The sequence below is a fragment of the Oncorhynchus clarkii genome, chromosome 11 (assembly GCF_045791955.1).
Source record: "Oncorhynchus clarkii lewisi isolate Uvic-CL-2024 chromosome 11, UVic_Ocla_1.0, whole genome shotgun sequence".
In the NCBI taxonomy this organism is placed as follows: Eukaryota; Metazoa; Chordata; class Actinopteri; order Salmoniformes; family Salmonidae; genus Oncorhynchus; species Oncorhynchus clarkii.
Genome location: NC_092157.1, coordinates 12,006,663 through 12,022,241, shown reverse-complemented (window position 1 = coordinate 12,022,241; position 15,579 = coordinate 12,006,663). Strand labels below are relative to the sequence as shown.

General features: G+C 41.5%; 1 protein-coding gene across 2 annotated transcripts in view; it reads left to right on the top strand.

The window, feature by feature from the left end:
- Window positions 1-15,579, top strand: part of LOC139420201 (sodium channel protein type 3 subunit alpha-like) — a 173,617-nt gene that overhangs the window by 23,578 nt on the left and 134,460 nt on the right. For both annotated transcript variants that reach the window (XM_071170029.1, XM_071170030.1), the window contains exons 6-7: window positions 1,176-1,418; window positions 7,359-7,422. In XM_071170029.1, the coding sequence (XP_071026130.1) occupies window positions 1,176-1,418; window positions 7,359-7,422 (307 nt within the window). The remainder of the gene's footprint in view (window positions 1-1,175; window positions 1,419-7,358; window positions 7,423-15,579) is intronic.

The following is a 15,579-nucleotide window of genomic DNA, read 5'->3' as shown; positions in this document are numbered from 1 at the left end:
AAAGCTTGAAAATGCTTTGGGCACACTCTGAGACAGGGTTAAAGTCTAAATATGCTAGTCAGCCAGCCAGCCAGTCAGTAAATTAGTCAGCCGATCAACCAGCCAGCCAGCCAGCTAGCCAGTTAGTTTGTCAGCCAGTCAGCCGCCATAGTCAGCCAGTCAGTTAGTTTGTCAGCCAGTCAGCCGCCATAGTCAGCCAGTCAGTTAGTTTGTCAGCCAGTCAGCCGTCATAGTCAGCCAGTCAGTTAGTTTGTCAGCCAGTCAGCCGCCATAGTCAGCCAGTCAGTTAGTTTGTCAGCCAGTCAGCCGCCATAGTCAGCCAGTCAGTTAGTTTGTCAGCCAGTCAACCTGTCAGTTAGTTTGTCAGCCAGTCAACCAGTCAGTTAGTTTGTCAGCCAGTCAACCAGTCAGATAGTTTGTCAGCCAGTCAACCAGTCAGATAGTTTGTCAGCCAGTCAACCAGTCAGATAGTTTGTCAGCCAGCCAGCCAGTTAGTTTTTCAGTCAGTCAGTTGGTTTGTCAGTCAGTCAGTCAGTTATTTAGTTTGTTAGCCAGTCAGCCAGCCAGCCAGCCAAAACTAGTTCAATTAGATGGTTTCACTTATTATTTTGGGAAGTGTCTGTTGTCAATGAGCATACATTGTGAATTTGCTGTGCATTTTTGAAATCTCGAAAAGAAACGCAAGACAATTTTTCTTCCTGCTGTGGTTAGTTTGTTTGCGTTAGATTTATTTTTGTCTTCACTGTGGTGTTGGTGTCTTAAAGTTGTGTTTGGCTTTGTTGCTTTGATGTTCTGAATTTGTTACTGTACAGTATATTTAATCCATGTCATGTTTATGGATAGTGAGTTGTTGTATTGTTCCTAATACAATAGTTGTAATTTGTATAATGTATTATACATAGTAATACACTGTACTTAAGTTACTGTTACTACTATACTGTATGTGATTATAAAAAGTAACCAGACAAGTAGCTTCCAGAATTTTTAATAATTTTTTCAAAATGTTTTGTTAATAAATTACATATTCACAATAACCATAACTTCAGATTCTAGATCTAAACCAACTCCTTATGATTACACGGAGCTAGCTAGCCAAAGATAATTACCGTGTCCATTTCCATGTCCATGTGTGTGCATGCTGACCTATTGACCTCTGCCCCTGTTTTCCTGGGAAGGCCTGAAGACCATCGTGGGTGCGCTGATCCAGTCAGTGAAGAAGCTGGCGGACGTGATGATCCTAACCGTTTTCTGCCTCAGTGTGTTCGCCCTCATCGGCCTTCAGCTCTTCATGGGTAACCTACGACAGAAGTGCGTACGCAGCACGGCGAACTGCGTCAACAACACCCTCAACACCAACACAACCTTTTTCTGCAACAACCGGACGTGGTCCTCACTAAAAGACTTTATTGCAGACGAAGGTGAGCACTGTGTGTCAGTTAAATGCCTTTTTAATTGATTCATGAATGTATCACTTATTTAAAATGTTGACCCCTATTGAGAGCAAAGATTTGTTATGTTTGAGGAGACTGAAAATAGTCAGCCAGTCAGTTAGTTTGTCTGCCAGTCAGTTCATTTGTCTGCCAGTCAGCCAGCCAGTCAGTTAGTTTGTCAGCCAGTCAGCCAACCAGCCATTGTTAGTTTGTCTGCCAGCCAGCCAGTCAGTTACTTTGTCAGCCAGTCAGTTCATTTGTCAGCCAGTCAGTTCATTTGTCAGCCAGTCAGTTACTTTGTCAGCCAGTCAGCCAACCAGCCATTGTTAGTTTGTCTGCCAGCCAGCCAGTCAGTTAGTTTGTCTGCCAGTCAGTTCTTTTGTCAGCCAGTCAGCCAGCCAGTCAGTTACTTTGTCAGCCAGTCAGTTCATTTGTCAGCCAGTCAGCCAGTTAGTTTGTCAGCCAGTCAGCCAACCAGCCATTGTTAGTTTGTCAGCCAGTCAGCCAACCAGCCATTGTTAGTTTGTCTGCCAGTCTGCCAGTCAGTCTGTTTGTCTGCCAGTCAGTTCATTTGTCTGCCAGTCAGCCAGCCAGTCAGTTAGTTTGTCAGCAAGCCAGTCAGCCAGTCAGTCTGTTTGTCAGCCAGTCAGTTAATTTGTCAATATTAGAAGACCTCTCGTCTATTGGAGTTTTCCTGTACTGCATAGTTGAGCTTTGTGCCAAAATGAGAACCCCAACGAATACTCTGCAGTGGGAAGTTAAATTTGATATTTGAATATACAGTATATTATATATACAATTGAAGTCAGAAGTTTACATACACTTTAGCCAAATACATTTAAACTCAGTTTTTCACAATTCCTGACATTTAATCCTAGTAAAAATTCCCTGTCTTAGGTCAGTTAGGATCACCACTTTATTTTAAGAATGTGAAATGTCAGAATAATAGTGGAGAGATGTCACGCTCGTCGAAAGGAGTAGACCAAGGCACAGCATGAGTAGAGTTCCACATATTTTTAATAAACCGAAACCGAACAAAATAAAACTAACAAGCACAAACGAACCGTGCCGCTACTGGTGCACACTGGCAACTATCCGTAGACAAGATCCCACGAATACCAATGGAAATGGCTACCTAAATATGATCCCCAATCAGAGACAACGATAAACAGCTGCCTCTGATTGGGAACCATAGCAGGCCACCATAGAAATACAAAAACACCTAGATGACCCACCCTAGTCACTATCACGCCCCAGCCAACATAGAGAATAAACAGCTTTCTATGGTCAAGGCGTGACAAGAGAATGATTTCTTTCAGCTTTTATTTCTTTCATCACATTCCCAGTGGGTCAGAAGTTTACATACACTCAATTAGTATTTGTTAGCATTGCCTTGAAATTGTTTAACTTGGGTCAAACGTTTTGTGTAGCCTTCCACAAGCTTCCCACAATAAGTTGGGTGAATTTTGGCCCATTCCTCCTGACAGAGCTGGTGTAACTGAGTCAGGTTGTCGGCCTCCTTGCTCGCACACATTTTTTCTGTTCTGCCCACACATTTTCTATAGGATTGAGGTCAGGGCTTTGTGATGACCACTCCAATACCTTGACTTTGTTGTCCTTAAGTCATTTTGCCACAACTTTGGAAGTATGCTTGGGGTCATTGTCCATTTGGAAGACCCATTTGCGACCAAGCTTAACTTCCTGACTGATGTCTTGAGATGTTGCTTCAATATATCAACATCATTTTCCATCTCATGCCATCTATTTTGTGAAGCGCACCAGTTCCTCCTGCAGCAAAGCACCCCCACAACATGATGCTGCCACCCCCATGCTTCACGGTTGGGATAGTGTTCTTCAGATCTATTTTTGTTTCATCAGACCATAGGACATTTCTCCAAAAAGTACGATATTTGTCCCCATATGCAGTTGCAAACCGTAGTCTGGCTTTTTTATTGCGGTTTTTGAGCAGTGGCTTCTTCCTTACTGAGCGGCCTTTCAGGTTATGTCGACATAGGACTCGTTTCACTGTGGATATACTGTAGATACTTTTCTACCTGTTTCCCCCAGCGTCTTCACAAGGTCCTTTTCTGTTGTTGTGGGATTGATTTTCACTTTTCACACCAAAGTACGTTCATCTCTAGGAGACAGAACGTGTCTCCTTCCTGAGTGGTATGACGGCTGCGTGGTCCCATGGTGTTTATACTTGTGTACTATTGTTTGTACAGATGAATGTGGTACCTTCAGGCATTTGGAAATTGCTCCCAAGGATGAACCAGACTTTTGGAGGTCTACAATTGTTTTTCTGAGGTCTTGGTTGATTTCTTTTGATTTTCCAAGCAAAGAGGCATTGAGTTTGAAGGTAGGCCTTGAAATACATCCACAGGTACACCTCCAATTGACTCAAATGATTTCAATTGGGCTATCAGAAGCTTCTAAAGCCATGACATAATTTTCTGGAATTTTTAAAGGCACAGTCAACTTAGTGTATGTAAACTTTTGACCCACTGGAATTGTGATATAGTGAATTATAAGTGAAATAATATATCTGTAAACAATTGTTGGAAATATTCCTTGTGTCATGCACAAAGCAGATGTCCTAACCGACTTGCCAAAACTATAGTTACAGTAATAGAACACTATAGTTGAGTTACAGTAATAGAACACCATAGTTACAGTAATAGAACACTATAGTTGAGTTACAGTAATAGAACACTATAGTAGAGTTACAGTAATAGAACACTATAGTTACAGTAATAGAACACTATAGTTTAGTTACAGTAATAGAACACTATAGTTTAGTTACAGTAATAGAACACTATAGTTGAGTTACAGTAATAGAACACTATAGTTGAGTTACAGTAATAGAACACTATAGTTGAGTTAATTGCTTTGTAAAAATGAGTGGATTCACATAGAAGACATAAAGCTTACGTTACAAGGCATTAACAACATTACAAGGCATTATTCTAAGCATGGTCAGAGAGAGAGAGAGAGAGAGAGAGAGAGAAACAATATATTGTGCCTTGGCTCATAGGAGAGGGAGAGAAAGAGGCCAGCGCAGGTCAGGAACAAAGAAGAGAGATAACAATGAATCTACCCTTTTATAAGCATCTGATGTTTGGATTCAAAATCTGACTCGTTGACCAATAGCTTTACTGTTGAGTTAACTTCCAATCAGATATCAGACCTACATGATGTAAAGACTGGCACAATCTAATTAGACTCATGAAATGGCGTGGGCGTGCCTCAAGTTTCTGTGAAGTTGAGTTTTCACTCAAGGCTATGTGTGTTGTTGACTTGTGATACGATATCCTCAGAATATGAGACAGTGAACAACACTGCAGCAGTAGTTTAATGGTATTACTGCCCTCAAAGTGACTCTTATCAGCTGTATGCAACGATGCGTGTGTGTTGTCTTCAGAACACCTCAGTGTCTCTCCCACCCACATTTAGTCTCACCTCTTTGAAGCAGAGGGTCTGTTGTCTTTACATCATGTGGGTCTGATGTCTGATTGGAAGTTAACTCAACAGTAAAGCTATTGGTCAACGAGTCAGATTTTGAATCCTAACAACAGATTCTTATAAAAGGGTCTTAGATTAATTGTTATCTCTCTTCTTTGTTCCTGACCTGCGCTGGCCTACACTCTCTCTTTCTCTCCCTCTCATATGAGCTATGGGCCAAGGCACAAGCCATGGTTTCTTTGTCTCTGTTAGTGTATAAGATGAATGTGCTGTAATATAGACCTGGTTTCAAACAGTATTTGAAATCTTTCAAATACTTTCAATGCTTGCTTTAGCCTGCCTGTAGGGCCAGATGGGCAGAGTATGTATGTTTGGGACTATTAAATTGGCTACATTGTGCCAGTCAAGCTCAATCCAGCACAGTGAAAGTATTTTACTGATTTCATCTAGTTAAACTCAGATCTGGCTCTCATACTGTCGTAGCGATTGACGTTTCTTAACTGCACTAATATGGTCACGATGTTGGTCGTGGGTCTCTTAGCTTTGGATGAGTCTTGCAGTTGTGTGACAGTGGTGTCAACAAAACGCTACTTGCAGCTATAACATGACATGTTTGTAAGGGATAATTTGTAGCCTAGAAAAAAGTCCCACACAGCAGTTCAGAAGCTTGTCATGGGCACGCATGACATGGCAAAGTTCCATTCCAGTGTCCTCTTTACTGCACTATCCAAACAGGCAGTAACAGAGACAGCCCTGCAGCGATTGCACAACTAGAATGGGTCCTCCCTCACTGACACAGATTATGGCATGCTTACTTTTGCTGCACAACACTGATGTGGGGCAGATGTTTAAATGAACAGTCATTCCTCTAATCATGAATGGTCACGTGGCCGGACTTCGTATTTCATACTTCAAGTTATTTCATATTTCAAGTTATTACATATTTCAAGTTATTACATATTTCAAGTTATTTCATATTTCAAGTTATTTCATATTTCAAGTTATTTCATATTTCAAGTTATTTCATATTTCAAGTTATTACATATTTCAAGTTATTACATATTTCAAGTTATTACATATTTCATGATTGACATTTTCAGATTACTTCATGCAGTTACATATGTGTAGATGAGTCAGAGGGTCATGGACATTTTTTACATTGTTCAAAGGCTGTGCTTCTCAATCCTGGTCCCGGGGACCCAAAGAGGTGCACATTGTACGACGCTTAAAGATGACAGTACATGAGACAACCAAAACAACAAGGCATTTCCTGAGATTGCGTCTACTGTTTTTTTCTTTAAAACAGCAATAATGTAAAATGAATAAAAAAAATACACAAAACACCCTTATCAAAATGTAAGACTCATCTTTCAAAAACACATCTAGTCAATCTGCACAGTATGGTGGTGAAAGGTGAAAGCTGTCGCTGAAGAGTGGCTCTGGGCTGTCACTGAAAAGTGGCTCTGGGGTCCGGCTTTTGTGTGTGTGTGTGTGTGTGTGTGTGTGTGTGTGTGTGTGTGTGTGTGTGTGTGTGTGTGTGTGTGTGCGTGCGTGCGTGCGTGCGTGCGTGCGTGCGTGCGTGCGTGCGTGCGTGTTGGAGAGGTCCATGGTCCATAAAGGAGGAACATTTAAGGCCATGCTGAAACCAGGAATGCTGACAACTGACGGAGGGTTTGGGCCGCCTGCCAAAGTGCCCGTCAGGCGAGCCCTTCTCCAGCCCCTCTCCTCCTGCGGCTCCTCTCCCAGCCCCATAGTGGTCTAACGGCACTCAAACCCTCTAGAGTGGGACAGTGAAGCTGAAACGCTGTGAAAAGGAGGCAAGATAAAATGGAGGAACGCTTAGCATGAAGGAGCGTTGGAGTGGTCATGGAACCTTCTGGACTTGTAATCTCTTAGTGTGCTCTAGTTGGAGTCGGCAGCAACACAGTCAACAGGTTATGCTATTGCTATTTATTCTTTCATTTCCATCCCCTTCAACTTCAAGCAGTCTCTGCTATCCATCACCTTACACAAATGTAAAATGTCCAAGGCAGGCCTCGGTATTGATCCCTAAAAGCTCGGGTGAAACACGAAACAAAACCATTTTCTTAATTTGATAAATGGCTAAAATCGTACATTCAGTGGGTTATTTAAGGGTGGACTGATGTAAGATCAATGTTGATGCCTTATGATTAATATATTCAATAAACTTCTTTCCCCAACCAGGGCAGGAGTTCTGGTCATAAGGTCTGAGTGCCACTGACAGACGTTTGACCTTGAGATGAAAATGTTTGTAGGATCAGCAATACTAGTGCCATGTAATCAAGTTAATCCCTTTAATCAAATGAATCACTGTAATCACATGAATCAAATCCAGGTCTCATCCATTATATTCTATTTTTATTTTTGAAAACTACTACAAAGTGTATTCAAATTAATCCTTGTAATCAAATGAATCAAATCTTCTGTTATTTTCTTTGATTTCAGATAACTACTACAAAGTGGAGGGAGCGAAGGATGCCTTAATATGCGGGGACGGGAGTGATGCTGGGTAAGTGACTACTCTTTCTCGTCCTTCCTTTGCTCTTCTTGCTATCAGTGAAGAAAAGCCAGTGATTATGAATGTGGGTTAGAGTGATGATAGCCTGGTCCCATTCTGTACGTGCTGTGGCCAGCTCTCCTCTTATTAATCTTGTTTTGCATGGCTGAAGCCCAAACAGACTGGACCACCAGGCTAGTATAACGGTGGCTTGTAGATGGTACAACCATAGCCTTGTGAACCATAGCCTCGTGAACCATAGACTCATGAACCATAGACTCATGCTGTATACTCTAATCTAGTACATCCCGTTGAGCATTACCAAAGGACGTCACGAAGGGGCCCTGAGGTTAAGGTTTAGGTGGCTGAGGTGATGCCTGTCGCTGTGTGGATAAGTCAACAGAGATAGCCTGGCTCTGAGGGTGTGAGTCAGCAAAACGGAGTGATGGCGACCGATGGTGACTCAGCTGCCCTCAGGCTGTAGAGAGAAGAGACCATGGGTTTATCATCCACCACCCAGTCTGTGAGAGCCAATAGGCTTTAACAAGAGAGTGGGCCTTGACAGTGATGTTAATTATGGTTATGTTTATTACGTGCCTGAGGTGGTTTCCCCAAACTATGCTTAATGAGTAACCTTGTCTTGGACGGGAACACTTGTGTTAGCTCCCAGAGCTAATGCCTTGTTTAGGCTTTAGCTCAGAGGGATAGTGTATTTTTGAGTCGTGTGGATGGCACTGGTGTTCTAGGCAGTAGTCTTACAGGTCCAAGAAGGACTGAATCCCATAGTTAAAAAAATATATTTTTGCTGTCAAAATGCGTAACCTTTAGTTATTGTAGGACAGTTGTAGGAATGTGGATAGAAGTAAACCCAGCTTATAAATTCAGTGTAATTTTGTGTAACTCATAACTTTGGGGTGTGTAACTTTGTAGTGTCACTTTGGCATTGGATGATCTTTGTGTTTTAAAGATTGGGGACAACTCCATTTTACAGTTGATAATACTTTTAAATACTTTTTTTCTGCAATTAATATTTATCTCCCACATTGACTGTAGTGAAATGAAATTGACCTAAACCCAACTCTGATATATTTTGGACCGAGATTTGGAATGGCGAGGGGATGTACTCTATTTTGGACTGAGATGGGGGTGGTGATTTGGAGAACATACCTGTTGCTGCTTGACTGTGACCTCTAAAATCCCACAGAGTTTACAGTGTACATTTTAGGAGACAAAGCGGCAGTTTTTTTGTCAACAGTAAAGAAGGAAATGAGCCTGGACATAACTACACTGAGTACGCAACGGTGAAAAACATTTGTCCTTGAAAATGTGGCATCTTTCTTAGTCAAGAAATAACATCTAAGTCACTTTCACATACAGACAGACTTGGGGACGAAGGGGCTGTTCATTGCACATGATATCTGTGTTGTCCCAAACCCTCTGATGTAGGTCTGAGACATTTTCAGTCTCATTCTCAACCCGGCTACTCATCAAATGACTATATTGTCCATAGACATAGAAGTAATGAATACCCTTAACTCTAGCGCGGCCCGTTCCACTGACACTCTAATCCTGTAATGCCAAGTGCTTTTGGAGCGGCGGGCAGGAGTGGCAGGAGAGGAGTTCTTGATGCCAACGCTGCCAGGGCAAAGATCTAGGAATTTACAAATGTAAATAATACCCATCTGTGTTCTGTTCGGTGCCAAGCACGAGTGTTAGTCAGCCACCAATTGTGCATGTTCTCCCACTTAAAAAGATGAGAGAGGCCTGTAATTTTCAACATAGGTACACTTCAACTATGACAGACAAAATTAGAAAAATAAATCCAGAAAATCACATTGTAGGATTTTTAATGAATTTATTTGCAAATTATGGTGGAAAATAAGTATTTGGTCCCCTACAAACAAGCAACATTTCTGGCTCTCACAGACCTGTAACTTCTTCTTTAAGAGGCTCCTCTGTCCTCCACTCGTTACCTGTATTAATGGCACCTGTTTGAACTTGTTATCAGTATAAAAGACACCTGTCCACAACCTCAAACAGTCACACTCCAAACTCCACTATGGCCAAGACCAAAGAGCTGTCAAATCACACCAGAAACAAAATTGTAGACCTGCACCATGCTGGGAAGACTGAATCTGCAATAGGTAAGCAGCTTGGTTTGAAGAAATCAACTGTGGGAGCAATTATTAGGAAATGGAAGACATACAACTGATAATCTCCCTCGATCTGGGGCTCCACGCAAGATCGCACCCTGTGGGGTCAAAATTATCACAAGAAAGGTGAGCAAAAATCCCAGAACCACACGGGGGGACCTAGTGAATGACCTGCAGAGAGCTGGGACCAAAGTAACAAAGCCTACCATCAGTAACACACTATGCCGCCAGGGACTCAAATCCTGCAGTGCCAGACATGTCCCCCTGCTTAAGCCAGTACATGTCCAGGCCCGTCTGAAGTTTGCTAGAGAGCATTTGGATGATCCAGAAGAAGATTGGGAGAATGCCATATGGTCAGATGAAACCAAAATATAACTTTTTGGTAAAAACTCAACTCGTTGTGTTTGGAGGACAAAGAATGCTGAGTTGCATCCAAAGAACACCATACCTACTGTGAAGCATGGGGGTGGAAACATCATGCTTTTGGGCTGTTTTTCTGCAAAGGGACCAGGACGACTGATCTGTGTAAAGGAAAGAATGAATGGGGCCATGTACAGTATCGTGAGATTTTGAGTGAAAACCTCCTTCCATCAGCAAGGGCATTGAAGATGAAACGTGGCTGGGTCTTTCAGCATGACAATGATCCCAAACACACCGCCCGGGCAACGAAGGAGTGGCTTCGTAAGAAGCATTTCAAGGTCCTGGAATGGCCTAGCCTGTCTCCAGATCTCAACCCCATAGAAAATCTTTGGAGGGAGTTGAAAGTCCGTGTTGCCCAGCAACAGCCCCAAAACATCACTGCTCTAAAGGAGATCTGCATGGAGGAATGGGCCAAAATACCAACAACAGTGTGTGAAAACCTTGTGAAGACTTACAGAAAACATTTGACCTCTGTCATTGCCAACAAAGGGTATATAACAAAGTATTGAGATCAACTTTTGCAGGTGACCAAATACTTATTTTCCACCATAAGTTGCAAATAAATTCATTAAAAATCCTACAATGTGATTTTCTGGATTTTTTCTTCTCATTTTGTCTGTCATAGTTGAAGTGTACCTATGATGAAAATTACAGGCCTCTCTCCTCTTTTTAAGTGGGAGAACTTGCACAATTGGTGGCTGACTAAATACTTTTTTACCACACTGTAAGTCTCTGTTTCTTGTCTGGTATTGATATTTGAACAACTGTAATGGGTTCAAATACATGGTTTGTGTTGGTGCAGGACATTATTGGAAGGTATCAGTGGTGGATAAAGTACTCAATTGTCATACTTGAGTAAAAGTAAAGATACCTTAATAGAAAATGACACGTAAAAGTGCAAGCAACCCAGTAAAATACTACTTGAGGAAAAGTCTAAAAGTATTTACTTTTAAATATACTTACGTATCAAAAGTATAGCTCATTTCACATTCCTTATCAGACGGAACGATTTTCTTGTTTTGTTTAATTTACGGATAGCCAGGGGCACACTCCAACACTCAGATATAATTTATAAACACAAAAAAAATTGTGTTCAGGTAGTCTGCCAGATCAGAGGCAGTAGGGATGACCAGGGATATTCTCTTGAGTGTGTAAATTGGGCCAATTTACTATCCTGCTAAACATTCAAAATGGAATGAGTACTTTTGGTTGTTGGGGAAAATGTATGCAGTAAAAAGTACATTATTTTCTTTAGGAATGTAGTGAAGTAAAAGTAAAAGTTGTCAAAAATATAAATAGTTAAGTACAGATACCGAAAAAAACTAAGTAGTATTTTAAAGTAGTTTTTACTTAAGTACTTTACACCACTGGAAGGTATCCATTATTGGAATGCACTTGTTATCCGTATGAATACATGGATAAATGTATTAGAAACAGATCAATAAGTAAGTAACTATACTGAATATAAATTTAAACGCAACATGCAACAATTTCAAAAATTTTACTGAGTTATAGTTCATATAAGGAAATCAGTCAATTGAAATAAATTTGTTAGGCTCTAGTCTATGGATTTCACATGACTCGGCATGGGCAAAGGCATGAGTGGGCCTATCCATGGGTGGGCCTGGGAGGGCATAGACCTGGGAGGGCATAGGCAACATGGGAGTCAGGCCCACCCACTGCGGAGCCAGGCCCAGCAAATCAGAACGAGTTTTTCCCCACAAAAGGGCTTTATTACAGACAGAAATGCTCATCAGTTTCACCAGCAGTCCGGTGGCTGGTCTCGGACGATACCACAGGTGAAGAAGCCGGAAGTGGACGTCCTGGGCTGGCGTGGTTACACGTGGTCTGTGGTTGTGAGGCCGGTTGGACATGCTGCCAAATTCTCTCAAATGATGTTGGAGGCGGCTTATCGTAGAGAAATTAACATTAAATTATCTGGCAACAGCTCTGGTGGACATCCCTTCAATCAGCATGCCAATTACATGCTCCCTCAAAACTTGACATCTGTGGCATTATGTTGCGTGACAAAACTGCACATTTTAGAATGGCCTTTTGTTGTCCCCAGCACAAGGTGCACCTGTGTAATGATCATGCTGTTTAATCAGCTTCTTGACATGCCACATTTGTCAGGTGGATGGATTATGTTGGCAAATGAGAAATGCTCACTAACAGGGATGTAAACAAAATTCTGCACAAAATTTGAAAGAAATAAGCTATTAGTGCATATTGGAACATTTCAGGGATATTTTATTTCAGCTCATGAAACACTGGACCAACACTGCATTTATATATTTGTTCTGTATAGATTCAATTACTCAATAAATATTAGATGTCATTGTCTTATTATTTGGTGCGTGCCTAAAGTCTGTTTTGCCAGATTTGAAGAGTATCATTTAAGTGGTTTTATGAGCTCTTTGAACCAGTGATCTGACATTGTTGCATCATATCAGGGTTATAGACAGGTCGGGTCATGCTCACAGACAAAATAGTCCCCACTTTCAATTTCATCTCCTACTTTTATAGTTACAAGAGAAATATGGAAAAGGAATACCAACAACATTGCGCCCATGTCTTTTCCAGGAACTCACACAAGCAATCACACAGGCAATCTCCATCTTTTATGAGCAAAGGATGTGCTGACACATGATGCAAACCACCTCCAATGCCCTCAATGCCTGTGATGCTAGCTCATGCTTTCAACTTCCCCCTTCCACAAATGTTTGAAACATTATCTTTAAAGCAGCTGTAATTGACAACGTGATATCATCAACATTCAAATCTATTTTTGATTATTCCTGTAAGACTGGGAATATATTGAACATATAAAGGACATTGGGGTTGTGAGTTATTGGGAGGCTGCCTAACGGGAGAGCAGTGTAACGGTCCATTGGGGTGAGTTATGATGGGCTGGGGACTCGGTGAATGTAACATCTGCCTCCAGCTACAAAAAGACAAACGACAGATCTGTCTGTCTCTCTGAGAGATAACGGCCAATCCAAACGCACGATACAGCTTGTGTCCACGAATGATAAACAGACAGATTCTAAGCTTTGTCTGTCTGGTGCATGGTGATTGGTCACCAAAGCTCTGATTTAGTCACCTTATTTTAGCCATTAATTAAAATGTAAATGGTACAATAAAGGATTTAAATCCGGTGGCCTTGCATGGCCTTACATTATGTCTCACCTTTATTTTTTCAATGTTTTTTTTTTCTCCAAAATCCAAACACCCATCTAAGTGGTCAGAGGCTTGAACTTCCCCTCCAAATATTGACTAGAAAATACAGTGCATTTGGAACTTATTTAGATCTCTTGACTTTTTCCACATTTGGTTACATTACAGCCTTATTCCAAAATGTATAAAATAAATCAAAATTTTTGTCAATCTACGTACAATACCCTATATTGATCAAGTGAAAACAGTTTTTTAGACATTTTTGCAAATTATTTAAAAGAAAAAACTGAAATATCTTATTTAAGTAAGTATTCAGAACCTTTGCTTTAAGAATTGAAATTGAACTCAGGTGCATCCTGTTTCCATTGATCATCCTTCAGATGTTCTACAACTTGATTGGAGTCCACCTGTGGTAAATTAAATTGATTGGACATGATTTGGAAAGGTACACACCTGGCTTTATAATGTCCCACAGTTGACAGTGCATGTCAGAGCAAAAACTAAGACATGAGGTCGAAGGAGTTGTCTGTAGAGCTCCGAGACAGGATTGTGTCGAGGCACAGATCTGGGGAAGATGTCTGCAGCACTGTGTCCCCAAGAACACAGTGGCCTCCATCATTCTTAAATGGAAGAAGTTTGGAACCACCAAGACTCTTCCTAGAGCTGGCTGCCCGGCCAAACTGAGCATCGGGGGAGAAGGGCCTTGGTCAGGGAGGTGACCGAGAATTCGAAGGTCACTCTGTCAGAGCTCCAGAGTTCCTCTGTGGAGATGGGAGAACCTCCCAGAATGACAACCATCTCTCAGGCCTTTATGGTAGAGAGGGCAGATGGAAGCCTCTCCTGAGTAAAAGGCACATGACAGCCCGTTTGGAGTTAGCCAAAAGGCACCTAAAGACTCTCAGACCATGAGAAACAAGATTCTCTGGTCTGATGAAACCAATATTTAACTATATGGCCTGAATGCCAAGCATTACTTCAGGAGGAAACCTGGCACCATACCTACTCTGAAGCATGGTGGTGGCAGCATCATACTGTAGGGATGTTTTTCAGCGGCAGGGACTGGGAGACTAGTCAGGATCGAGGGGAAGATGAACAGAGCAAAACACAGAGAGATCCTTGATGAAAACCTGCTCCAGAGCACTCAGGACATCAGACTGGGGCCAAGGTTCCCCTTCCAACCTGACAATGACCCTAAGCACACACTCAAGACAGTGCAAAAGTGGCTTGGTGCCAAGTCTCTAAATGTCCTTGAGTGGCCGAGCCAGAGCCCGGACTCGAACCCGATCAAACATCTCTGGAGAGACCTGGAAATAGCGGTGCAGCGACGCTCCCCATCCAACCTGACAGAACTTCAGAGGATCTGCAGAGAAGAATGGGATAAACTCCCCAAATACAGGTGTGCCAAGCTTATAGCGTCATACCCAAGATGACTCGAGGCTGTAATCACTGCCAAAGGTGCTTCAACAAAGTACTGAGAAAACGATCTGAATACTTATGTAAATGTCATATTTCATTTTTTTGTTTTTAATCCATTTGCAAAAATGTATAACAACCAGTTTTTGCTTTGTCTTTATGGGGTATTGTGTTTAGATTGATGAAGGAAAAAAACGATTTAATCAATTGTATTATAAGGCTGTAACATAACAAAATGTGGGAAAAATACCCAACTGTCATACTTCAGTAAATGTAAAGATACCTTAATAGAAAATGACTCAGGTAAAAGTAAAAGTCACCCAGTAAAATACTACTTCAGTAAAAGTCTAAATGTATTTGGTTTAAAATATACTTAACTGTCAAAATTAAAAGTATAAATCCTTTCAAATTCCTTATATTAAGCAAACAAGATGGCACCATTTTCTTGTTTTTTGAATTTACGGAAAGCCCCGGGCACCTTCCAACATTCAGACATCATTTACAAATGAAGCATGTGTGTTTAGTGAGTCCGCCAAATCAGAGGTAGTAGATGACCAGGGATGTTCTCTGTTTAGTGAGTCCGCCATATCAGAGGCAGTAGGGATGACCAGGGATGTTCTCTGTTTAGTGAGTCCGCCATATCAGAGGCAGTAGGGATGACCAGGGATGTTCGGTTGATAAGTGTGTGAATTTGACTATTTACCTATCCTGCTAAGCATTCAAACTGTAACAAGTACTTTTGGCTGTCAAGGAAAATGTGTGGAGTAAAAAGCTATATTGTCAAGACTTCTGCCGAAGTCGATTCCTCTCCTTGTTCGGGTAGCACTCGGCGGTCGGCGTCGCCGGTCTTCTAGCCATCATCGATCCACTTTTCATTTTCCTTTTGTTTTTCTCTTGTCTTCCCACACACCTGGTCTCAATTCCCTCATTACATGTTGTGTATTTAACCCTCTGTTCCCCTCCATGTCTTGTGCGGAATTGTTTATTGTAAGTGCATGTGCACGTT